Consider the following 24,532-nt stretch of genomic DNA (forward strand, 5'->3'; position numbering starts at 1 on the left):
CCTTTTTGTTTGTGATATACTGTCTCAGTCTCACCCTTTAAAGCATTAACTATTACATCACACACACACACACACACACACACCACGCATTCAAACACGATCATACACATATATAGTATATCTGCACTCATACTGTACATGTAGCCTATAAATAAATATAGACTGTAAGCTGATCAGATCTGAAGACTATTTCATATCTCTGTTGAAAACAAACCTTTAAGTGTAGATTATTTCATAATTGTCATAAAACGTACAAATTAAGGCAGAATCTATATATCGGCCCATAGGCAGAATTAAAGATTTTGGAAAACATACACTTCCCCTCACAGTGAGGCCAGTTCTTTTATTTATGCTTTAGACCGAAAACATTATTCATCTGGATCTAATGCACAACTTTGAAGATAGCACCTTTAGTTCGAACCCACCTAAAACACTGCATTTCTAGTCAGACGTGCATCATTTAATGCAACTATAAGAAAATAATTGAATTAAGACACTTAATATTTTCATTTCAATGTATTTTTTTATATGCAAAACAGTCACCAATTATTACTGATTACAAAATCAGTTTCTCGGACAAACCATACTTCTGAGACTCTTCCACCGATGTGTATTTGTCTTTATATAGATCGGTTAGCATGCCGTTTTGATTCATTCTAGCAACGCTCCATTCAAAGGCACACTTGTCAGTGTTGTTTCAACTTCAATTTCTTTTTTTTCATCTTTTGATGGTTTATGTGAAACGTGGAGTCATAAAAACCCCTCCAAACATCACTTTTGGCCGCTGTTGTGTTTGATGAGGTTAGCGGCGCATTATATTGGTGTCATCGTTGGTGCCTTGTTTGTGGTGCAAAATTGACTTTTTCCAGTTTTCTAGCCAAATAATTTTTATTATTTTGATTTCTGCAGTCAGAGAATTAATTTAAGAAGTATAGGAAGTTAATACATTTCTTACTTAGTTTAAATTTTTTTTTTTTTTTTTTTTTTTTACAAAATTGACTATCATAGCGATCAATCTAATCTAATATCTAATAAACAGCCTCCAGCACTTTAAAATTCTAAGAAATTTTTTATAAATAAAAATATTTTTTAAAATAAAAACTCAACCCTACGGTCGAGATGTCAGTCTAAATCTATATTTAAATTCAGATAATTATTTAGCAAGCATCACTTTAACTTTATTAGTATCTTGAATACATTTCCAAACCTTCAGGGTACACGAAGATAAAAAAAAAAATGAGATGTATGCTTGCTAAATATAGGCGCATGCCAATGTACGTTCTATATTATTTCTTGTACAGACATATCAACCGTACGCTCACACATGATGCTGTCATACTTATCGTGTCTTATAGGAAGTGTATATATACAGTACTGTGCAGATATTTTAGGCAGGTGTGAAAAAATGCTTTCAGAAATATAAATAATGATTGTGTTTATTTTTGTCAATTTCCAAAATGCAAAGTGAGCGAACAAAAGAGAAATCTAAACCAAATCAATATTTGCTGTTACTACCTTTTGCCTTCAAACCAGCATCAATTCTTATAGGTACACCTGCACAAAGTCAGTGATCTTGTAGGATTATCGTCAGGTGTGCGATCAACAGGCGCTAATGATCATCAGTGTCACACGTAGGCTGAAACCCAGTCATGAAGTGAAACAGAAACAGCTGTTTAGGAGCCTTAAAACGACGTGAAACAGTCAAACTCCGCTACCGAGGTGAGGCTGCGAAAGATAGTTTCATGTCATGAGATTGAGAACAGCGACGAGACACAAGGTAGTTATACTGCATCAACAATCTCTCCCAGACGAAGATTTCAAAGAAGGGGGGCAGAAAAAAGGCAGCAGGTGCTCTGGAAAACAAATTTAATTCAAATTAATATCCATTTTTCATAAAGTAGTGACGCCAGAATTCACTTTTTTGTGCTTCCCTTTGTGTTTTACTTTCGCTCTTGTGTTAGTTAGTAAGTTCAGTTTAGTTTCTTCCATTTTATCTATATGAAAGTGAATAAAAACCTTTAGCAGCTTGTCATCTCTCAGACATCAGAGAGCCCTGGTTGTTGGATTTTCCCTTGATTGCGCTACGCTAGGTGCTGAGATAATATATTTTTCTTTTAGTATCGTTCTGTGTTTAGGTGAGTTTAAACGGCAAATTAAATCGGGAGTGTTTAACTTTCCTTTCATTTAAACACCCGTTGAAATATATTTGGCGTATGTTATTTGAACGTGGCGGTGTATTCAGAAGAATAGTACACAAAACGGTTATAAAGATGCTTTAGAAGTCATCACTGTCATATGCGCGGCTTTCTTTAGTCGATCACAAAAAGAGAAGCTCTGAATAACTTTTCCCAAACATCATAAAAGCAGATGGGGACCAGGGCCTTTCAAGTCACTAAAGTAGCAGGAACTATATGCAGTGTTCATAACTACATACAGTATTCAAAGAACAGATTGAAATGACATCTGGCTCCAAGTTTCTTAGTTTCCATTTAAGTTTGTTGTAGCTGCGCACTTTTTGTTTTACTGGTCCCAAAGCTCCTAAGTCGGTGAATGTCGGTCAGATCTTTATTATTAGCGTAAAAAATATTTTCTGTTTATAAAAGATATGTTTGTTTTTAAATGTCACAAAGCCACAAATCACCTGCTGAACACGCATCAGGTTCAAGCCTCAGCTGTGATCCGGTACATGTTTTCATATTTACGTTCATCGAACATACCTAAAAAAGAGAAAACCTCTATCTGCGGAATACGTGGTTTCTGAGGGAATATATTACAATGTACAAGTATTTTAATCGCGTTGTTAGACTTGATTTTGGTTTGAAGTAGCGTTTGACGCTTATATAAATGAGGGTTATTGGAGTGGCTCACATTTTACAAGAACGTTTCTATTTCAGCGCGCTACTTGGTAAGCAATAGTGAAATTGACTTCTGAGCGAAAATTTGACTGCGCCAAACGTTTCCCTCTCCTCCCCTGAATCACAACGACAATGCGTTCACACGTCTGTCATTTAGCAGCTCCGTCGTTCTTAAAATCACAATATTGTACATTAGTTAGAGGGACAGTCCCTCTGAAGCGACTATAGATTTCACAAACTTCAGAGAGCCCCGTCTTCCCACAGCCCCTTGGTTCAAGTATAACACCTTGCAAATGGATGGATCATTCTGAGCACACAGATTTGGTTTCTCTTTCTCTTTTTTATCTTTTAGTGTGGCACTTCAGTCATTTACCTGCGTCACAAAAGTTTCAGTGATTCTTTTACAGAAGTAAGAACAATCTGCTTAAAAAAACTAAAAACAAAAACAAGCTTGAAACGTTTTAACTGCTGCATAATACGTAACATTTCTATTAGGTAAAGATTATGATAATTAGGTTAATGTTTAAGCTTAATGCTTTTGACATTTTTAAAAACTGATGCAAACTAAATTAAGCAATAAAAAGCAATGTCAAATAAAAAATACCCATGGAAAAAACTGACACAGCATCTCAATGGAGACGTGAAAGAATGATTTAGGCTGCTTGCTGTGAATTTGTTCATTACACGTAAAATTATGATTTTAAGAGTTCAGATGCAAAAGCCAACTACTTGACTTTTCTTCTAATATTAGCATTCTTCTCAGGGCTCTGTGTTTATGTTTGGTTATTTCACTTTAATGGCAATTAAAAAACCTGTTCGCTGCCATTAAAGTGAAATTACTGAAACTACACATTTACCAAAAAAAAAAAAGATGCAAGTCATGGTGAGTTTAGTGATATTTACCACTATGAACACTCCCAAAAACATGAATAACTGGGGTTTGAATCAGCAAAACATCTGTTTTAGTTTATGCATACAGTCTATGGCCTACCAGTGAAATAAAAAAATTGAAGACATGATCATTCTTTCGGTGGAAAACCACGTCTAACAATGTTTCCCAACAGACATGTTTGGGAAGCGTCTCGGTTGAAGACTGGCTTAACGCCTGACAGAAAGAGCTAGTCATTACACTTAAAGCCTGTACAAAACATTATAAAAGTAGCTTTAATGCAGTATTATGTCTTGTAAAAACATAATGACATAAACGACAATACAAGATGTATTGCTTTTGAATAATTACAATCTCCTTAATAACCTTTTAGAATATATTATGTACAAAAAGCCTTCACTAAATAGTACATCTTTCTCAGTCCATTAAAATGATATCTGCAGTGCTTAAAGCAGAAGGACAAAAAAAGCTTAACATTACGTATGGTTTTGGCAATTAACATTTGTTTCCTGTTTTGGGATGATTTATTTGTATCTGTATGATGATTCAGGTAATGCAAAGAGATAATGTGACCGTAGAGAGAAGTCCCAACACCTTGCTAATGCCCCTTATCTGTTATCAGTCTTTTTATTAGATGAGAATCACACTCTTACACACATGCTTTCTGTGACTAACTTGCTCACAGAGCCCAATTTTCAAATAATCAGTTTTTGATTCCCTTCGCAGTAAAATTTCCTCTGACTGATGTTCTCTTGTCCCAGATGGGCTTCCCCTCTGTCTTCATGTCTCCCTGTGACTGACTGCTGGACAGAAGTGATTGGCAGTAATAGACTTTTGGACCTAGATGTGTGAAGGAGAGATGGGTTAGGGAGCTTTTCAGTGCTTCAGACTGTCCATCATTTGCAAAAAGTGCCATAGTAAAAGCACTGCTGGCACGTTGCTTTTGTGAAATGTAGCGTTACATTAGGAAGGAGCACGGGGCAGGAAGTTCTCAGGTGTCACGAATGCTGATTTCTGAAGCACAAGTTGTTAGAGGGACTTGCCGCTAACCTTTGAGAAGGTTTAATTTTGTGACTAGTTTTTCACAAAATTGGGACATGCTGTATGAAACCTAAGCCTTTAACATGTACACGTGAGAGACCCTACCCTCGTTTGTGCTCAGGAGTACAAACGATGAAGTTAGTATCATGGGTTTTCTCTCAATGGTGTAAAAGCCAGCGACTCTAGCCGGCGAGGCTGACCCAGGTAAAGCAAGCAGGATTAGGACAGAATCCTGGTATGTAGCAGAACCAAATTTTGCTGGAGTTCGACATGTTCCTGGGTCAACTTCTTTGGTTAAACACAATGTCATTCCATTCAAATTTATTTGGGGGGAAGTTTAGACTTACAATCAGTGTTTGACAAGATACCAGATGAGCTCTAGCAATCTCGCAGGCTTTGTGAAGCCACTTACGAAAACAACTAACGTAGTCAAGAACTGTTCACTAAGTATAAAGTCTAAATACTAGTTCTGCTGGACTAAAGCCCAGCGATTCCTGAACGCTCACCCTGAACTTTCTACCAAATCCTAACCTGTTTCAATGATACATTTTCAGAGCATTGACTTAAAGGTTTATTTCACTCCACAATGAAAATTCAAAATGAAGACTCCATTCATCTTTGGATCACAAATTAAGATATTTTTGATGAAATTATCACCTAAATAACTGACTTCCTGCAACAGTCAGAGCGTCGAATATTTTAACATAAATATTTTTGTTACAAAAACCCATCGATCTCCTTCAGAGGACATGTGATGACCCTCCGAAGACATATATGTTAGTTTTCGGACGCAGTACTTGTAACTACTGTATATCCGATTTACGGAACTTCAAAATCATGGTCACCAGCATTACCAAGCTTGGAAGAGCCAGGATACATTTTTAAAAACAGATTTTTTTTAAATGCGATAGACAATTGGGTAGACAACTCTTTCAGACTAGGTTGCTTTGTTACATTTGGTTAAGGATAAAAGACTGCATGGCACCGGAGTCCCTCAAAATTGTTACTGGCTTTAGCGATCAGGGGAAAGAGAGAAGAAACCAGAAGAATGAAAAGGTTGATAGGCAGCAGCATCCAAATCATTTAGCTCAGGTACAGATTGCACTAAAGCTACATTTTCGGGTTGGAAGCAGAACATTTCCGTTTCCAGAAACTAACCTTACTCGAAAAACACCTCTTTTCAAATATTCAACATGCGTTCGTCTGGCTGTTTTACGTGGGATCTGAACTTTGACAGTATGCTTCCAGAAACAAATCATATGCTCGAGAGATAGTTCAATAAGTAATGCAGCTGAAACCTCTTGGGCTTTACCTGCGCAAATGACATTGCAGAAGTAAAGCCCACATATCATTAGGCCACCGTAGCTTTGTGGCCACGTAGAATCTACTTCTCTAACTTGAGGCATGAGTCGAATAAATTTCCTGACTTTAAAATCAGATTCAGCAGGTGAATCAGAGGAACTTACAAAATACCTTAATACCCTTACTAACACAAACAAGAGAAAACAAGTCCAGAAACAACATGGCACCTCCTCTCTACTTAACCCTTTCCCGAATTAACAATGCAAGAAGATCCAATATCAAAACTTACAAGTAACAGGTTTTCTGGTTGTAAAGATGGAAATCACAACAGCAGAGAGAATCCAGTTGTTGCAGTGTGTCATGACTGAGGATATACTACAGAGTATGCATTTTAGATATGAAAAAGTTTACAATTAAATGCTACATTGCGAAATATTTATTTATATTTGTAATTCCTGTTCTTGCTATAATATTGTCACATATTTGTGTTTTATCAGAAGAGCACTGTTACATTTTAATGACAGCAAATTTTTTCTTACATGAGAAGACTATGTTTAAAACAGTGAGGGAAATCTAATATGTTAAATTATGCATAATAGTACGCACGACAGCTTTAATTTAAGATCGCTTTCCACAAGATTTCAGAAGAACTGTACAAAAACATGTATGTTATACTACGATATCCGCAGGAGAAATTGTATCCCCTTAATTATTAAAAATGTGACGTCTGCTACAGGTCTCAAAAGGCTTGGCACGGGGGGCAACAAAAGGCTGAAAAAGCGACAAAGTATTTTTGAAAGGATTCAGCTGGGAGAACATCTAGCAACTAATTAAGTTAACTGACATCAGGTCTGTAACATGATTAAAGGCATGTCTTAGAGAGGCAGAAGCTTTTCAATCTGTTCAAGAAGTGCATAAAAAGATTCTAGAATACTTTAAAAAATAGAAATTGTTGGATGCCTGTGGTCTTCGGGCCTTCAGACGAAACTGCATCACTCTTCCACATGAATGGGCTCAGGAATACCCCCAGAAACCACTGTCAGTAAACATAATCCGTCTTACCATCTGCAGATGCCAACTAAAGCTATATCAGTACCATTGTGTCCTGTGGGCCAACGCCTAACTGAAATGCACATTATATGATATCATGTGGAAAAGTGTTCTATGGTCAGACGTGTCCAAATTTGGCGTCCCAACTATTTTAGGACCTGTAGCAGGCATTACATTTGAAATGATCTTTTTGTGCATACAGTGGTACATTTCTCAGTTCAAACATTTTTTGCTTCATCTATATTCTGTTAAAAATATTGGCTCATGTGATTTGAAAGTTAACATTTTTGAAAGATTACATTTTTATTCAAATGTAAAAAAACGTCCAGAAAATTCTTCAGTTTCTTTGCGAGTTCTATTTCATGGATATTAGTAGCTAAGAGGGAGATACTTTTTTATTATTCCCTTCACCCTGTTGGTTTTGGAGTTGAGGTTTACAGAACTGTACTGAGGTTGAGACTAAAGATAATTTACTGGTCATGGAGCCTCGTCCTCAGTTCATCAAAGTGTCTTATCCTCAGGCTACAGAACTGATCTTTTAATTGCTCGTTATAATTTCATTGCAACTCCAAACATATTGCATCCTCCACGCCCAGGATTATAGACCAAAAACAAAACAAAACAAATTAAAAAAAACAAGACAGAGACCTGGAGGTATGTTTAAAATTATGGAAATATGTCAAGCTTATTTAACATGTTTAAACAAGCTAGCAGTTGCTTTAAAAACGAACTGTGCATGCACTTAAGGTTTATGGAATTGCTGTGGTGTCTACATGCTAATTTAATTTGATGGATAATACTATCAATAGTGTTATTTTTTCACAGTATGCTCTCAGCACCTGTACATGTTCATTAATATTCACCGAGGTAAGTTGAATTTCCACACAAGTATGAAACATCAAACTACTCTTATGTGTGAATTATTTATTTTTATTGTGTGTGTGTGTGTGTGTTTTAGGATGAGGTGCCATTAATTGCATTCAGCTTAAAGAGAGGATTTGCTTAGAAGGCAATGACAGACTCTACAGATAACATTCAGCCTAGCTAAAGCAGAGATTGGTTTGGATACAGCGATCACTGGATGCATTTATCCATATTATGGGTTCTCTTGCAAAAAAACAACTCAAGTTATTACTTCTACTAGTTAGTTTTGGTTCCCTCTGGCTTCAAGTACTAATGAAACCTTAATGTTTACGGGTCATAGTGCTCAACTCTCATTGTCTAGGCCCTGTCCCAAATCGCACCCTAACCCTTGCAGGCTTCCTGTGAGTCAGCTATCAGAAGTCTTGCTAAGGAGCTTTCCCCCAATATAGGCTTGGCAGAAGTTTGCATGGAGAGAACGGCCTTTTCGATGCTGAAATGACGAATGGGACACGCTACAGACCTAATGGACACACATCTGTGAGACCAAAGTGCACATGAAGTGTTCCATCTGGACAGGGCCTATAGTCATCAAAAGTAAGACAATCTATATTTTCCTACTACGTTGCCAAGTTTTCCTGTGATTTATGCGGCCGCTGATCCAGACTACGACCAATCACTGCCGTTCCGCTAGTTTGATGGTGTTATGTTGTGTCTGTCAGAAGCTGCTGCTTCTTGCCTTGAATTTAGTCCTCAGCGTTTTTCACTTTTGGCACGCAGCCCTAAATACGCTTAGTTTCCTGTGACTACTGTACAGTATTTATGCATCCGGTAAGAACTGAAGATTTCACACAAATGAACTCATATTCACATATTTTCTGCTTACAGCTACTTTTTCAGAATATCAAACTAATATTAATTGTTATTTAACAATATTATTGTAGCTTAATAATTATAATAGAGTAGATGTAACCCCCATCCACAATGCTTTTTAAAAAGAAGCACTTGCTTTACATGAAATGAGAGAAAGGGTCATTTAAAGTGGACTTACCACCGTTTGTGTTCATCTGAAGTGGGTGGCACGAGGGAGTGAATGATAAGAGAAGGTTAATATTTCAGCAGAGCAGTCTCCCCTTGAAATGTTAAACGTGGTTGAATAACACAGATCTGTTTGTTTTTTACATTTTTTGATTTGGCTAACTGTTAGATATGGTAAATCTCAGATAGAAAGGGAAAGAGAAAGGGTGGAATATGTGTGCAATGAGCTGCCAGCTTTAGATCCTACTTCTATGTTTTTGAAGTGCGAGTGAAAAATATTTTGAAGAGGACTCTCCATCCTCATCGCTGGGACTCTCCATGCAACACCGCACTGTTTGAGTAAAGAAAAAACATTTAGATGGAAAATGAAAATATTTCAGTTTCAAACACCTCAGTAAACTATATGCATGAACCTTGCAGGCACTGGCTTGTAACGCCGGTACATGCATATAGCTGGAATATTCTATTCTATTCTATTCTATTCTATTCTGTTTTAATGTGTGCAGTAAATAAATACATGAATAAAAACAGCCAGACGCCGACCAGTCACCACGCATGACATAGTTGACCAAAATAAATTAAGTGACTTTACTTTAGTGGTCATCAGATCTTTTAGCTGATATATCCATTTATAGAGATGGCTTCTTCGACTGAACTTTCCTGAAGAAAATAACATAATACATTAGGCCTGTTTTTCACAGGGCGTAAGCTACTTTCTAGAATGATACGTGAGAAGTGCTCAGCATTTATGCAAAGTACACATAAAACAAAGATCAATGCAAAATGCACCGACGAGAAATTATTATTACAATCTAAAAGCTTTTCGCTTTGCGCGCTTGAGGTAAGCATGTGAAAGATCAACGCTATCGGTCTGAATAAGCCAAACGCAGTTAAACTAGAGCATGCCCCGCACACGGCTTCTGGCTCGATGCGTTGAAAGGGGATGTTTTTTCGGGGTTTCGGTCTTCGCCCACCTCCGCCTTCTCTTATAAAAAGGCGCAGCGTTTCTTTCTCAGGGCAGTTGAACTCTCTCCGTCCGTCAGTCGCTATGTACTCAAAGGATGCTCAAGAGAGCTTAGAGAGCGGCGGCGGCGGCGGCGCGCGCTGTCGCTGTAGCAACGGGCGGAGGAGCGCGAACGCGGTGCTCCTCATCCAGAGTCTATTAACAGTCGCTTGTGCAGCCTTCAGCCTCAACATCTTCCTCAACCAGCAGCAGGTAAGAGCGCTTTTCTGATTTCACCTGCGTTTTGTGCGGTGCACAGCGCTTTCTTGAGCGTTGTAGGCGATGCACTGTGTAGTGAGTGCGTTTAAAAGCCCTTCAGAGGGCGGTGTTGGCCGTGCTAAGTTGTCAAAGTCTTGATTATAAGATTTTTTTAGCGTATTTTTTTTTTTGCAATGACAGCCATTAGTGTCAAGTCAGTTAAACCGCTTTTCTCAGGCTTGTTGTTTCATGTGGTCATGCTGTGCGGTCTAATTGAGCTTTGCCTTGGCATGTCCCCTCGGGGGAAACCCCTCTTAACATCCCAACATCTTTTTTGTTTTTAAAATCACCCTCAAATAATAATAAATGTCGATGGCATTTGGCATTTGAAAATTTCTTTTCAAAGCAGGCACACACAAGGGACACCTACTAGCTAAATGATCCCCTCAGTGGTTCAGGGGGTTCACTATTTAGGTTGCTCGCCGAGCCCCGAAGGGCATTTTTGTTGAGCAAAAGCTGTTCCACTGACTGGTCAGTGAAAGTGTTTTTGTGATACTGCAGATTTGATACAGGATGGAATTTTCCATGTCTGACAGAATGAGTGCGTCTGTTATTTCTCATCGCTTTGATCAGTACCTTTTCCGTATCTCGAATCAGCTGGGGCCCAAATTTTTTACACTGGAAACCAAGTGCTGACCCAAAACAATAAACGTGTTTATTGTGGGGGGGAAAAGTCCTTAAAATGTAGAAAATAAAATGTGTTTATTTAATGAACAACATTACATATATTAGTATTTTTTAATTTTCTTATTCAGCATAAGATAACAAGTGTGATAATGGTTTTTGGTTTTTTTAGTTAATGTCTTTTTTTTCTTTTTCTTTTTTACTAAAATGTGCTTTTAACATACTCTCTCTGTATTAAAAATGTGTTTAGTTACCACTTATAATATTTTGGGACACCATGAATATAAACTAATGTATATACTTTAAAATTTACTAATTAAATCCCTCTTGAAAAATATATGTAGTAGTACACTTGAACCCACTGGTGGATGAAATGATTATTGTATTACTGAATATCTTTCTTAAAAGAGATCTAATTAGTAATTTAAAATCATAAATGAGTTTATATTCGTGGTGTCCCTAAAACATACATTTGAGAAAACGTAGATGTTCTTAAGATTATTTTAAGAAGCACTAAAGGATATTTGTTTACATTTTAAGAGCAAAACAGGTGTTTGAATAAGAGCACATTATAGTATGATGTGTCTTATTCACCTGGGATGAATATAAACTAGTTTTAATGCTGTTGCTGAGTTGCTTACATTTTTTTTTTTTTTTTCAGCAGAAGGAAAAAGGGATATTCATGCAAATGCACGGTAAGTGTTCATCTTATCCTATTATTTAACTTCTATATAGACATAAAATATGTTATATAAAAATATTGGAAATAAAAATAGAAAAAACCCACAAGTAACATGAGAAATGAATGTATCTTTATATATATATATATATATATATATATATATATATATATATATATATATATATATATATATATATATATCTTACATTTTGATTGCTCAGAGATCTGGACGAAATCTGAAGTCATCTGATTCTCATTTCTTTATACGTGTGTGTGTGTGTGTGTGTGTGTGTGTGTCAGAATTAGATTCAGATGAGCTGAAATTCTTTGCCATCTGGAACCAGGAAGTGGATCTGAACAACGAGAAGAGGGTGAAGCTGACCTGCTCAGGACCGTACATGGTCTATCTGTGGGCTTGTTTCGACAGTTTTAACGCTGAACCTGTTGCCAACCTGACAATGGAACAGGGAAACAAAGTGTTCCACCTGCAGACCCTGCAAGACGGAGAGTGCCATGAGATGCAAAGTGTTTTCATGCTCTCCGATAAAAGCGAAGTCACGTTGAAAGTCAACGACGCCAAGGACTCTTTCAAGATCAAGCTCTTCTTAGGCCTGCACTACATGCTAGGAGCCCAGTGCTTCACCTATCCGCTATAGAAGCTAGCTTTTGGATATGAAGCTTTTTAAGGTGCTCGTTCTTCAGAAGAGCTGTTTAAATGATAAAACGATGGCGTGGCCCTCAGTTTGAATGAAATATCTCTCGTTTTCACCCTGATTTGTATTGTGGCGGTGACGCCATAGTCAGACTTGCCCTGGACCGAAAATGTAACCGTGAAGCTAAAGAGGAAGACACGGAAGACATTTTTCCGTAACGGAAAAGTCTGTTATTTTACCATACCATATTAAAGCTTCCTGGCTCTTCGAGACGGACTATTTGTGAAACGCCTACTGCATCGCAGTGAAAATGGGCGAAAGATGTGGTTTTTGACCGCTTTGTCTCTTTGTCAGCTCAAAGAGAGCATACCTCGCCACGATCTGGATTACTGGCCCCGCCGTAAGTGAATGTATCTGCTCTGCGGAAGGCCTTTATCCGAAGTTACCAGCTGCAGATCCTTTTGAAGCTACTTCTGATCAATGTACATAGTACTGTTATTTGAGCAGAAATAATGAAAAGAACACCCTCAGACATCTTCCCGATACAGCTTTCAAATACTGACATAGCAATAATGTTCTCAATGTTTGTCGTTATCATTGTATTTATATGGAAGAAAACTCCGCATACGAAAGGAAAAGGGTGACATTTTATATTTCAGTTTGGGCTTTGGAACAGATATGTATTGTGATTGTAATACAGAAATGAATGTTGTTGTTGTTGTTGTTGTTGTTGTTTTTGTAAGATGTTTAAAACAGTTTAATTATGTAAACTGTATGTGATCGAATGTTTGATGATTTATTCAAATCAGAGTTATTGGATAACGCAAGGAGCTAATCCACACTGTCAAGTTCTGATAGTGCCCTTTCCCTTTAAAAGCACATGTTGGAAAATGTATTTATTGAAATTAAATTAAAGTGTATTTTTTATTTAATCAAACCACTGCTATAGTGATGGTGGGGGGAAAAAAGCACTAAAGACCTCAAAAGCAAAAGCAAAAAAAAAAACCTGTATCATTCGCATCTCATTCATTCACTCACTCACTCATCAGATGTATTTCAATTCAGTCTTTTCTTACATTTTCATCTCCTTTTTGTTTGTTGGACTTTGTTTATGAAGCTTTAATGTCTCACCTGCTCGTTCAAACCCCTGCTGCAGTTTCTCTAGCAATGCTTTATTTATACAGCAGAGTTTGCACTTTTATTTTATAAATATTGTTATACACCATCAATAAAAATGCAATATGTTGAAATATTGAAGTAGTTTTTATGTATTGTACAGTTTTGCAGAATTCGGTGTATTCTTGGCCGGATTTCTGTATATCTTGTTTTCCGTGATGAATCTGTCTTATAATACATTGGAGACTTGCCCAGATATATTTTAAATGTGTGTGTTTTCTCATGGCGCTACAGCAATTTTTTAAAAAAATACTGGTAACGCTTTACAAATTTCAGTTCATTTACATGTGCATTAAGTATCTAACCAACAACCTGAGATATAGTTTATTTTTAGGATCCAAGATGAATAAACGCTAATTCGTATTATCCAATGCATTATGCAGTGAACCAAACAAACGTATTTCTGTAAATTGTTACATACTTATATTCAACTAGCATGTGCTTGTCTTCTACATCCTCCCAATTTTATTCCAATATCAATCTTTCCTGTCCAAACGTGCCCTTTTCCTCTAGCTATTTTTACAGTAAAAGCGAAAGCACGTTCCCTGTTTGTCATTTTCCTTCGTAAATGTGCCACTGTGCAATACTGTGTAACACTACCACATATGTGATGTCATGCCGAGGAACCTCCTGTTGACCTGGGAGTGACGTGGAATAACACCCCTCACACAGTCCAGACATAACACAGCTATCCTACCAGACCCAGTGACTCTAATACGTATTTTCATTCATTTTTTGAGGACGTGTTTTGAAAGTTGGGTTTGGTGTGTGTGTGTGTGTGTGTGTGTGTGCCCTTATTGCTGATTACTAGTTGCGTAAAGCGTGATGCAGCTTCACTAAATGCCGGTTCAGACGGTTTTAATTTCTGCAATATCTATAAAATAAAACATTAAAAGATAAATTACACTGCACTGTCCGTGATGTAGTACAACCCAACACGCATTCAAGAGTCAACTAGCCCACTCTGCTCGCCTTGAGCTGTTTGTGTTTGGCCGTACGTGTCAGAACACGCTATACGTGGAGCAGGATTGTGGAGGCAGTGAGTGAGTGAGTGGGGATACCTAGCGTGACGCAACACATTATATATTCATGATTCATAAATAACTCAGCACTTCTTAATATTCTTGGAAAATCCAGTGGGAATTATACAGTGGGTACAGAAAGTATTACATTTTTCACTCTTTGTTATATTGCAGCCATGTAAGTTCATTTTCTTTCCTCATTAATGTACCCACGCCACCCCATATGGACAGAAAAACACTAAATTGTTGACACATTTGCAGATTTATTAAAAAAAAAATCTTGATATATCACATGGTCGTAAGTATGCTGTGACACTCATATATTTAACTCAGGAGCTGTCCATTACTTCCGATCATCCTTGAGATGGTTCTGCGCCTTCATCTGAGTCCAGCTGTGTTTGATTATACTGATTGGACTTGATTAGGAAAGCCCCACACCTGTCTATATAAGAGCTTACAGCTCACAGCGCACGTCAGAGCAAATGAGAGCCGCGAGGTCAAGGGAACTGCCTGAAGAGCTCAGAGACAGAACTGCGGCAAGGCACAGATCTGACCAAGCTTACAAAACTAAATTCTGTATAAGTCCAATCAATATGGGGTGCTGTGTGTACGTTACGGAAAAAATTTGCTTTGACTGTATAATGAAAACGTACGAGTGAATATAATTACCATTTGGTTTTCCAAGAAAATGAAGAAGTGATAAGTTATTCATGAATCATGAATCTACTTTATAATTTGTTGCGTCACTCACTCACTGCCTCCACAATCCTGCTCCACGTATAGCGTGTTCTGACACGTACGGCCAAACACAAACAGCTCAAGGCGAGCAGAGTGGGCTAGTTGACTCTTGAATGCGTGTTGGGTTGTACTACATCACGGACAGTGCAGTGTAATTTATCTTTTAATGTTTGTATTTTATAGATATTGCAGAAATTATTATAGCATTACATTCTAAAATCGTCTAAACCGCCATTTAGTGCATGAGGCGCTTTACGCAACTAGTAATCAGCAATAATACGCTCAGGGCACACACACACACACACACACACACACACACAAATGTAAATTGCACAAGCGAACACTCTTTAAATAAACAGATAGGCTACGCTTAGACAAACGTGAAAACCGTCAGCTTTCACTCTCATGTCTTTCCAAACCTAACTTTCGAAACAATCTTCAAAAAATGAATGAAAATACATATTAGTGTCACTGGGTCTGGTAGGATAGCTGTGTTATGTCTGGACTTTGTGATGGGTGTTATTCCACGTCACTCCCAGGTCAACAGGAGAATATATATATCATTGTTATCTTTGAAACGTCTGTCTTGGTGTCTGCTCTTATTGTTATCGGACTAAGAAGCCAAATTTAACACAATCCTGTGGATATTATTGTTTTTTTTATACATTAACATGTAAAAATATATAAATGAAAAACCTAGGCATACTCGGGTGCATGTGATTCTGTTTTGTTTAACTGACACGGCCTGCTTCATTTTTTTTTTTTAGCTTGTTCTGCTTGAATGCTTTTGTTCTCTCAGTCTCAGTCTCTCTCTGTTTTTACACGTTTTGAAGAATTTTGTTTTCTTTTTTTTTCTCAAAAGTTAAATTTTTCGATTATTAATAAAACAACATCTTTGCCATTGAACATTTAAATAAATATTCTTTTTTTTTTTAAATATTCAAATAGAACAGTTTTGAAAAATGCACAAAAGCTATCACTGGTACATGTTTGTTCCTAAAGGGTCCATTTTGGTACCTTAATAGTACATTTTAGTACTTAAAGTATACATATATATATATATTCAACCTTGAAATTACTATTTTGTTTTTCAAGGAAATGTACGACATGAGTTACTAAGCCAAAACTATCCATAAGGCAACTTTTTCACAGATCTTCTCTTTAATTACAGCTCTGCATGAAGTCAACCCAGTGACTTGCACATGCATAATATTAAACATCTGATGCACTACATGCATGCTTTTCACATTTCCTTCTTTGACAAGTGGAAATAAACTCTATAGGAACTAAAGATCTGTAGAATTGCATGGGTAACCTTATTTTGTCTTCTCATTTACGTCAGCATGAACACGAAGAAAACAAGAACTTCCCGAAATTTGGATTGTGTGGAGAGTGGTGTTTTTTTTTTTCTTTTTTTGTTTTGCTTAGAATTTAATAGCGAGGTAATGTAATACCAAGTATAACATCATAGGTTTTCCTTTAATTAAAAACAAAAAAAGGTTTTCTGCAGTTCTGGCACTTTAATGCAGAAATGTGCAATACTTTTCGTTTCTGAAAACAATACTTTTCCTCCCTGCGCTCATTTCGAACAGTTCTGTGAAGGCAGCTTGTAAATATAATCATAAAGAGCTGAACAGCAATTTATCCTTGAGAATGAAACACGCATACTTTCATTTGTCAGAGAATTCCAGGGTTATCAGTGAAATCAGGCATATGTTCGTTGTCTTCCTACATCTCTCATACCTCCACAGAATAAACTCCTGTATAGCTTGTTTTCGGTTCAGGAAAGATTTACTGAAACTGCGCACACACCATGGCTCTTTCTCTCTTGTCATTCACCCGTTTGAAACTAAAAACTAGTAGGTCTTCTTTTTCTTTTACAAACATGACGTTTTTTTTCATTGGTGTAAAAAAGAAATTTAAGGGCGATACGATTGTTTTAGTGTTGCTCAAACTGTAATTATACAGGACAAGCCTTTGTAGAAATATTTTATTAGTAACAGCTGAAAAGCTACATTTCTGACAGCTTTTGGATAATATAAAATCAATAACACTAATGATCTGCAGCAGTGATGAAAATTTGCCATTATTTCTCTCGCTTTTGCTGCGCCACTGAAGTTGTTTTAGCTGTAAAAATGCACCCACCAGCCCAAAAAGCAGAATCCAGTGGCCTGGTGGATTTAATGTGTGATCTTTTTTTTAGTTGCGCCTCAGAATTTTAGTTTCGATTTTGATCTAGCTCTGTCTTTAATCTGCTGCCAAATCCAAGCGATTGTTAAATGTAGGTGCTATTCCTAATTAAAAACCGATCACAGATATCGATTGAGTATGAATTCATATATTTGATTATTCTGAGAATTCTACACCTTCAGTTCGTCCGTTACGGGCCAGGTACCTCACAGGAATTACGCTCGGCCTATTTATCGAACCCACGGACGCGAACTTGTCAGTTCTGAATTTACTCAGAGGATGCAGAGTGGTTAAAATACCTGCGACCTGCATACTCATAACAAAAAGAGTATTTTTTTTCCTATTTCCACGGGAGCTACGCCATGTTAAGCCAGTGACAGCCCCTGACGATGTTCTCCATGATTTCTCCATTGCTGCTTCGGCACGATCTGTCCTGATTTGCAGAAAAACCTCTGCACATTAATCTACTAGAAAAATGATTTCTGAAGAGATCAGGAGCCTAACATAACAACTTACTGTTAGTCAGGTAAAGTTGTATCGAGTCAATAACAAAACTTAGAAGTTTAGAAGCCAATTTAGAATCAAATTTAGTTCCAACTCAAAATTAATGCAAAACATCGATAAATTCCTGTGCTAAGCTCCAGAAACTCTCATTCATGGTGTGAATCAACGACAATAAAGCCACTTATCTACTCAGATCAGGTGTATAAATATAAAAGACCTTTCTGTTTTTAGGTTCTCGCGCTCCAGGGTCACACCTGGCTGGAGATGCTGTGGACAGACCCCTAAAGTGGCACACACACCCTTTTTAATTCGGTAAAAGTGATATTTCTTCTAATATAAATGACTAGCCATTTATATTAGGAACCAGTATCGCACAGAGACCTTTAGAACGATGCCACACATGAAAGGGTTATGATTATCAGATCTGAAGGTATAGTAAATGCATAAGTATGGTAAATGAAGCATAGCATTATTTCTGGCAGGTCACGTGAGTCAAGCTTGATTCTCGTCTGATCACATCTACCTATAGGAATACAACACCTATCGTGATATACCTATATAAATTCTTTTCAGGATTAATCAGCAGCTTTTTCCGCTTGCTGAGGAGAAAATGATCCTCCTTTAATCCCCAACTCCTCCTTTCGCAGTCAGGACTTGTCTTTCTGATATTCCTTGCTGAATCAGATTCATTTGTCTTTAATTATGTTACACCTAAATATCATTAAGTGCATTAACTGTATCTGTCTCGTTCTTCATGCCAGGCTGCAACCAAACTTGATGCTAGCATCTATCATTTTAAAAGTAGTGGTCCTGACAGAACTTCAGTTCAACTTTTAATGATCTAGACCATGTGCCCAAGCAACAGGTCCTTCTGAAGTCACGCTACGTCTTACTTTAAATCACCGTGAATAATCCTGCCCCATTAATGCGCTTAACTCCTGTCCCGTAGCATGACACAATCGATCACAAGAAAATGGCATTTCACAACCACAACCAAAAGTGATGAAAGGCTTCTTCGGGCAGATTTTTTTTTAACATAGGAAAGGCTTTTTCATAGGAAGAGCTTTATGGCGAATGGAGACAGTGATCGTGTCTATTGCTCTCATAAATCAATCTTCTGAAAACTTGTAATGTTACTATTTTTGGATTAAATAATGACGCCATTTGTTACTCCCTGTTACTGTATATCTTGTGTTTTATTGACAAATGGCAGGTTTGGGGCAGGGGTTGTGTTACATGCTCATAAATGTATAAAAAGTATAACATAAATAAAATTGAAAAACAACACCACAACACATATATGCAATATTAAATGCAATATTAATACCCAATATGTAATTTATAAGTCCTATATGTTAAAAAATGATGCTAAAGGGATACCCTGTGCATCAAAAAGCAGCACTAAAGGGCCCCGGGGAGAAGAAAGGTCACACAGGTGAGTATATATAGGTATTTGTATTGCAAGAGTTCCCGAGTGTTTGGCTTCACAAGGAGATCAAAGCCCCTCCACACAGGGGAATTTCTTTTTGTTAGAAGTTATACAAACATTCAGAGAAATGAACGTTTTTTTTATTGATTCATTATTACAGTGCCGACTGTGTTTGCATAGTAATGAGCGGAGGTGGTGTGTGTAGGTAGTGGGTGAAGCAGGACACACGTGTGACTGTGAGCGAGTGCGTGGGTGGGTGTTTCTTTGGGCGGGTTCAATGGCTTTGGGCTCTCTGGCTGGTGAGGAAACAGGCAGTGATGATGAAACAACTCTCCGGCTGTAAAAAAGGTTTCACTGAAGTGTGATGCAACAATCAAAGAGAATTCCCCTATTCATTATTATACTACTGTTTGCTCTGTCTGTCTGTAACTCGCCCTTTCTCTTTGGCCTCGCCTACACTTCTTTCTGTGTAAACTGTAAATACTATCATTATCAACAAGTTGTAAAGCGATCGCTCAGCACATCCAATGTATTCAAATAAATTATATATATCTATATATATATATATCTTTCTATCTATATCTATCAATCTATCGATCTATTTATGCTGACTTAATCGACCTGGAAACATCAACCATTACTGGAGAACTTCTTTTTATATATTTGCTTATTTGATTGCTTCCCTTTTCTTGTATTTGCTCGTGATCTCTGTCCATCTTATGGGAAGGCTCAAGCTCCGCGGTTACTACAGCTTGGCTGGAAAAGACTAGAAACTGTAACACAGTTAAATGAAAGCACTTTCTGTAGTTTTGATCACATGCATTGCGTATTTTATATCAGGCTGTTTCACATGATCTAATTGCAATGCTGCCAGTGACTTTTCCACCCTTCCAGTAAACCTAAATATAGTGCAATACACCAGTAAAGTGTTTGATGTAGTGAACACTTTTAGGAATGGGATTGCACAAGCCAAGTAATGTTTCTACATCCAGGTAAACCAGCCTTTGGCACTAGATCTAGATTTTTTTTTTTTGTGTGCAAATGTCATATAGTAATAGTATAATTAAAAATTTTAGTAACTAAAAAATCATATACCTTGCAATGGCTTTGGAGAATAGATGGACGATTAATTTTGATCACAAATAAAGATCTTTTTAAGTCACATTTGATGTATGAATGTTATTTAAAAAATAAAACTGTGTGGTAAATATTTTATTAGGTTTAAGGTGATAGTCACTGTTTATCTATTATTATTATTATTATTATTATTATTATTATTATTATTTTGGATATAATAAACTTATGACAAACTATATAATAAGGTTTTTATATTTATTTATTTTATTTTAAACAATTTATTTCCTTTTATTATGATACCTATGCAGTTGTACCAGTCTGTTTTGCTTTGTTTCTTTTTTTTTTTAATTACTAAAAAGCTTTTGCACGTTCCACATGGTTCTCCATATACTTTTAAGCGATGTAATATTTCAACTTTGCATCATTTTTATCGTCTATCCACTGATGAAGTAGCAAAATCTCAGTTCAACACCTGCAAACCGCGCTTGCGAAGAGGCACGAGTCTAAAGGTGGATCGCTTTACTTATTTACAGTGCCATAAAATGGTTTATGGGATGTAAACGTGATGTAAAAGAGTTTCTCTTGTGTGCCAGAGTGAGATTCGAGCGCTGGCACGGAGTTCCTGTTTGTTCTTGTATGTGCCTGCAAGCATGTGCGTGGGTGGATGGGTAATCCCGACTCCTCTCTCTGTGTTGTCCTGATTCACGGAGTGCCTGCCCTAGCAGCATGCTGCCGTTTGTTTGGTTTCTGTAAGGGAACTCTCTTGAGTGGGCAGAGACCTGACATAAAAGAAGCCAGGACTGCAGGGAGATGCTCATTTGGCACCTTGCTCACTCGTTCATTCAGCATGACGACAGCTCCCTTTATCTGTGACGTGGAGGGCTCTGAGGAATCTCTGAGGCCTGCTGAGAGCGGCCACCAGCTCAGACACCGGCTCTGCTCCTACACTCTCCTCCTGGTGCTCGTGGGTGTACTGGGGGTCCTGGTGCTGGCGCTGACTGGGGGTCTCATCTGGATGAAGCTGTTTCAGGTAAGGAGACCGGGTCCTTTTGTACTTGCCTCGGGGTAAAGATAGCAAATAACATCTAGAACTTCTAGTGGCGTAGCGAACTGTCCCTGTATAGCTTACGCAGTAATAAAGAGCATGAATTGAAACTAGACAGTATTTGATTTTAATCTTAGAGGAAGTTCTTCGGTAAAAATCTGTCAGCCAAATAATGCAATGCGATCGGTTGTTGGGATGAGTCAGTTAAATTTTATTTACCGTTTATATTCTACAGGATTGCCCAGAGAAGCTTTGGACTGTCGGTTTCACAGGTGAGTGTTTTGCATCAGCGTTTGCTTTTTACCACGTTCAACTATGAAAATTCTTTCATCACTTACTCACCCTCGACAGTTTCACTATATTCCAGTAACCAGGCTATTTTGGTCACCATTGACTTCCGTAGCAGGAAAAAAAAATACTATGGCAGTCATTGGTTACCCAAAAGGGCCTGGTTGGGTGAACTATTCCTATAAGGAGGTTAATCAAGTATGACAGAAGAGAGCTAATTGCAATAACCATAATCTAACCACGAGGCTCTGTTTCTCAATTCACAGGAACCAACACAAACTTCACTTCACCCAGAACTCAGAAATACGTGATCTTCGGCAGCATCTTCACAAAAGGAGACGTCAATAATTGCATGAACCTATTCCAGCTGAAGCAGAAAGTCAATATCACCACTTCGCATGAGATTGTCAAAAAAAATGTCACCGAGAATTTCTTTAAAGACGATGTAGAGCTCAGAGAAGGCGCGACGCTCAGCGTATTGCTTAATTGTGAAAATGTGATCATCGATGAGGACAAATCCAAACTCTTCATTTATCAACAGAACTCATAGGATTCATGCACGTCCTAGCCGTTGCTGGTATCCAGCCCAAGGGTTAATCCCTCTCTTTATCTTATAAAGATTTACACACGCTACCTGTATCTGACTGTACAGATGCTGACTTCGACATCGGTGTCAAGAGCTTAGAGGGATCCTGACGTACTTGTGAATGTTTTGTTAAGCAAAAAAGCTAATGCTGTAAAACCGATCACAGGGTTTGTCAGTGGAGTTCAGTAGAGCTTTTGTCTGTTCATCAGTGTGAGTGTGATTTAGTTACTTATATTTAAATATTTTAGAAATCAATTCAAATCTAATTTTATAGAATCGTCGATTGCATTTGAATTGTATTACGTCCTTTTTGTTTGAAACTTGTAACAGAATGTAAACTGTTTGTATTGACACCTATGGTGTCCACCACCTTCTCGTTGCTGTTCAACTCTTTAAAAACCTCTGAAACACGTTTGTATTCTTTACACACATTAATAAACAAGTTTCCTGACAAAAGCGTGTTTGCTATTCTATATTAATTATTTACTTAAAGGCTTATTCCCGAATGATCTGAGCAACCTGTGGAATTAGCTTCAAGAAAGCATACATTTAGGTTGTTTTATTTTCACGTTTTATACTATTTAATCATATAATTTAACCATTTGCTCCTTATTGTTAGTAATTTAAATAACACATTAGTGTAGGGACCAAGACAAAGAACAAAGGCAGAAGTCTCCATTTCATTGTTATATTGTATATTGATGCAGTAATTTTCCATTGCTATTTCTTTGGTATAACAAAACTTGCTGAGTTTGTACTTTCAGTACAAGCTTTAGCCCAATTATTATGACATAATAGAGGAAATAAATCGCTTTAAAAGGGTTATCTGCATCATCTGATGCAAAACATTTCCAAGAAATTGTCGTACATTTTATCAATATTTCAGTGTGCCTGAAAGTATATTTTCTCATAATTTCCACATATGCGTTTCTGTGTTTCTTAATGTGGCTAATGAGATCTTATGAGTTCCTACTTTCTTTCTTTCCAATTAATTTAAGTTCGCTTGTCAGGACTTTTCCAAATTATACTGGAACAGCGCAAGATATTTGATGTCTGTTCGTCGTGTCTGTTATGTTGTTTTTTCAGTGTCATGTTGATGTAGAGTACTCTTAAGGTGATGATACACAGGCCCACAGCTCATTGAAATGTTCACATCAAACTGATAGATCATCAAAAAAAAGTTTGATATAGCCATAATGATATAGCCAAGAATGTAAATGTAGACAAATGTATAGTAAAACACAACAACAAAAATTTTGGAACAAGATAATAATGAGTAATGCTTTTCATTCATCGATTATTCATTTAAGATTTTTTTCATTCACAAATCTGAGTAAATGAAAACATCCTGCAAAGTTTTAACCTCTTAAGGAAAAAGGAAAAAAAAAAAGAAAGATAGAGAGGAGAGAAAGAGAGAGAGAGAGAGAAAGAAAGAAAGAAAGAAGAAAGAAAGAAAGAAAGAGAGAGAGAGAGAAAGAAAGAGAGAGAGAGAGAGAGAGAGAAAGAAAGAAGAGAGAGGGAGAGAGAGAGACAGAGAGAGAGAGAGAGAGAAAGAAAGAGGGGAGAGAGAGAGAGAGAGAGAGAGAGAGAGAGAGAGAGAGAGAGAGAGAGAGAGAGAGAGAAAGAAAGAGAGGGGAGAGAGAGAGAGAGAGAGAGAGAGAGAGAGAGAGAGAGAGAGAGAGAGAGAGAGAGAGAGAGAGATAAAGAGAGAGAGAGAGAGAGAGAGAGAGAGAGAGAGAGAGAGAGAGAGAGAGAGAGAGAGAGAGAGAGAGAGAGAGAGAGAGAGAGAGAGAGAGAGAGAGAGGGGAGAGAGAGAGAGAGAGAGAGAGAGAGAGAGAGAGAGAGAGAGAGAGAGAGAGAGAGAGAGAGAGAGAGAGAGAGAGAGAGAGAGAAAGAAAGAAAGAGGGGGAGAGAGAGAGAGAGAGAGAGAGAGAGAGAGAGAGAGAGAGAGAGAGAGAGGGAGAAAGAAAGAGAGAGAGAGAGAGAGAGAGAGAGAGAGAGAGAGAGAGAGAGAGAGAGAGAGAGAGAGAGAGAGAGAGAGAGAGAGAGAGAGAGAGAGAGAGAGAGAGAGAGAGAGAGAGAGAGAGAGAGAGAGAGAGAGAGACAGAGAGAAAGAAAGAAAGTAAGAGGGAGAGAGAGGGAGAGATAGATAGATAGATAGATAGATAGATAGATAGATAGATAGATAGATAGATAGATAGATAGATAGATAGATAGATAG

At 37.5% G+C, this 24,532-nt stretch overlaps 2 protein-coding genes across 3 annotated transcripts; both read left to right on the forward strand.

Moving 5' to 3' along the window:
• The first annotated feature begins 9,891 nt into the window (after positions 1–9,891).
• Positions 9,892–13,472, forward strand: LOC122325151. 2 transcript variants are annotated; one of them, XM_043220064.1, is made up of 3 exons: positions 9,892–10,252; positions 11,583–11,616; positions 11,904–13,472. In XM_043220064.1, the coding sequence occupies exons 1-3, from the start codon at positions 9,980–9,982 to the stop codon at positions 12,257–12,259; spliced, it is 663 nt and encodes a 220-aa protein (XP_043075999.1). In that variant the 5' UTR covers positions 9,892–9,979; the 3' UTR covers positions 12,260–13,472. The 2 variants fall into 2 exon arrangements, with proteins under 2 accessions (XP_043075999.1, XP_043076000.1); XM_043220065.1 differs by having other exon boundaries at positions 11,586–11,616.
• Positions 13,473–20,925: 7,453 nt separating this feature from the next.
• Positions 20,926–22,767, forward strand: LOC122325220. The gene is made up of 3 exons (XM_043220183.1): positions 20,926–21,422; positions 21,673–21,709; positions 21,992–22,767. Exons 1-3 carry the CDS (start codon positions 21,057–21,059, stop codon positions 22,273–22,275), a joined length of 687 nt encoding a protein of 228 aa, XP_043076118.1. The 5' UTR covers positions 20,926–21,056; the 3' UTR covers positions 22,276–22,767.
• Positions 22,768–24,532: the final 1,765 nt, after the last annotated feature.

Source organism: Puntigrus tetrazona, chromosome 20, assembly GCF_018831695.1.
Source record: "Puntigrus tetrazona isolate hp1 chromosome 20, ASM1883169v1, whole genome shotgun sequence".
NCBI classification, from domain to species: Eukaryota; Metazoa; Chordata; class Actinopteri; order Cypriniformes; family Cyprinidae; genus Puntigrus; species Puntigrus tetrazona.

What these genes read in the sequence shown, in the direction of transcription:
- LOC122325220 (XM_043220183.1), top strand. Translation starts at nt 21,057, where the DNA reads ATGGGTAATCCCGACTCCTCTCTCTGTGTTGTCCTGATTCACGGAGTG. An exon ending in TCTGGATGAAGCTGTTTCAG is followed by an intron (nt 21,423 to 21,672) that starts GTAAGGAGACCG and finishes TATATTCTACAG; the next exon opens with GATTGCCCAGAGAAGCTTTG. An exon ending in TTGGACTGTCGGTTTCACAG is followed by an intron (nt 21,710 to 21,991) that starts GTGAGTGTTTTG and finishes CTCAATTCACAG; the next exon opens with GAACCAACACAAACTTCACT.
- LOC122325151 (XM_043220064.1), top strand. Translation starts at nt 9,980, where the DNA reads ATGTTTTTTCGGGGTTTCGGTCTTCGCCCACCTCCGCCTTCTCTTATA. An exon ending in TCTTCCTCAACCAGCAGCAG is followed by an intron (nt 10,253 to 11,582) that starts GTAAGAGCGCTT and finishes TTTTTTTTTCAG; the next exon opens with CAGAAGGAAAAAGGGATATT. An exon ending in GATATTCATGCAAATGCACG is followed by an intron (nt 11,617 to 11,903) that starts GTAAGTGTTCAT and finishes TGTGTGTGTCAG; the next exon opens with AATTAGATTCAGATGAGCTG.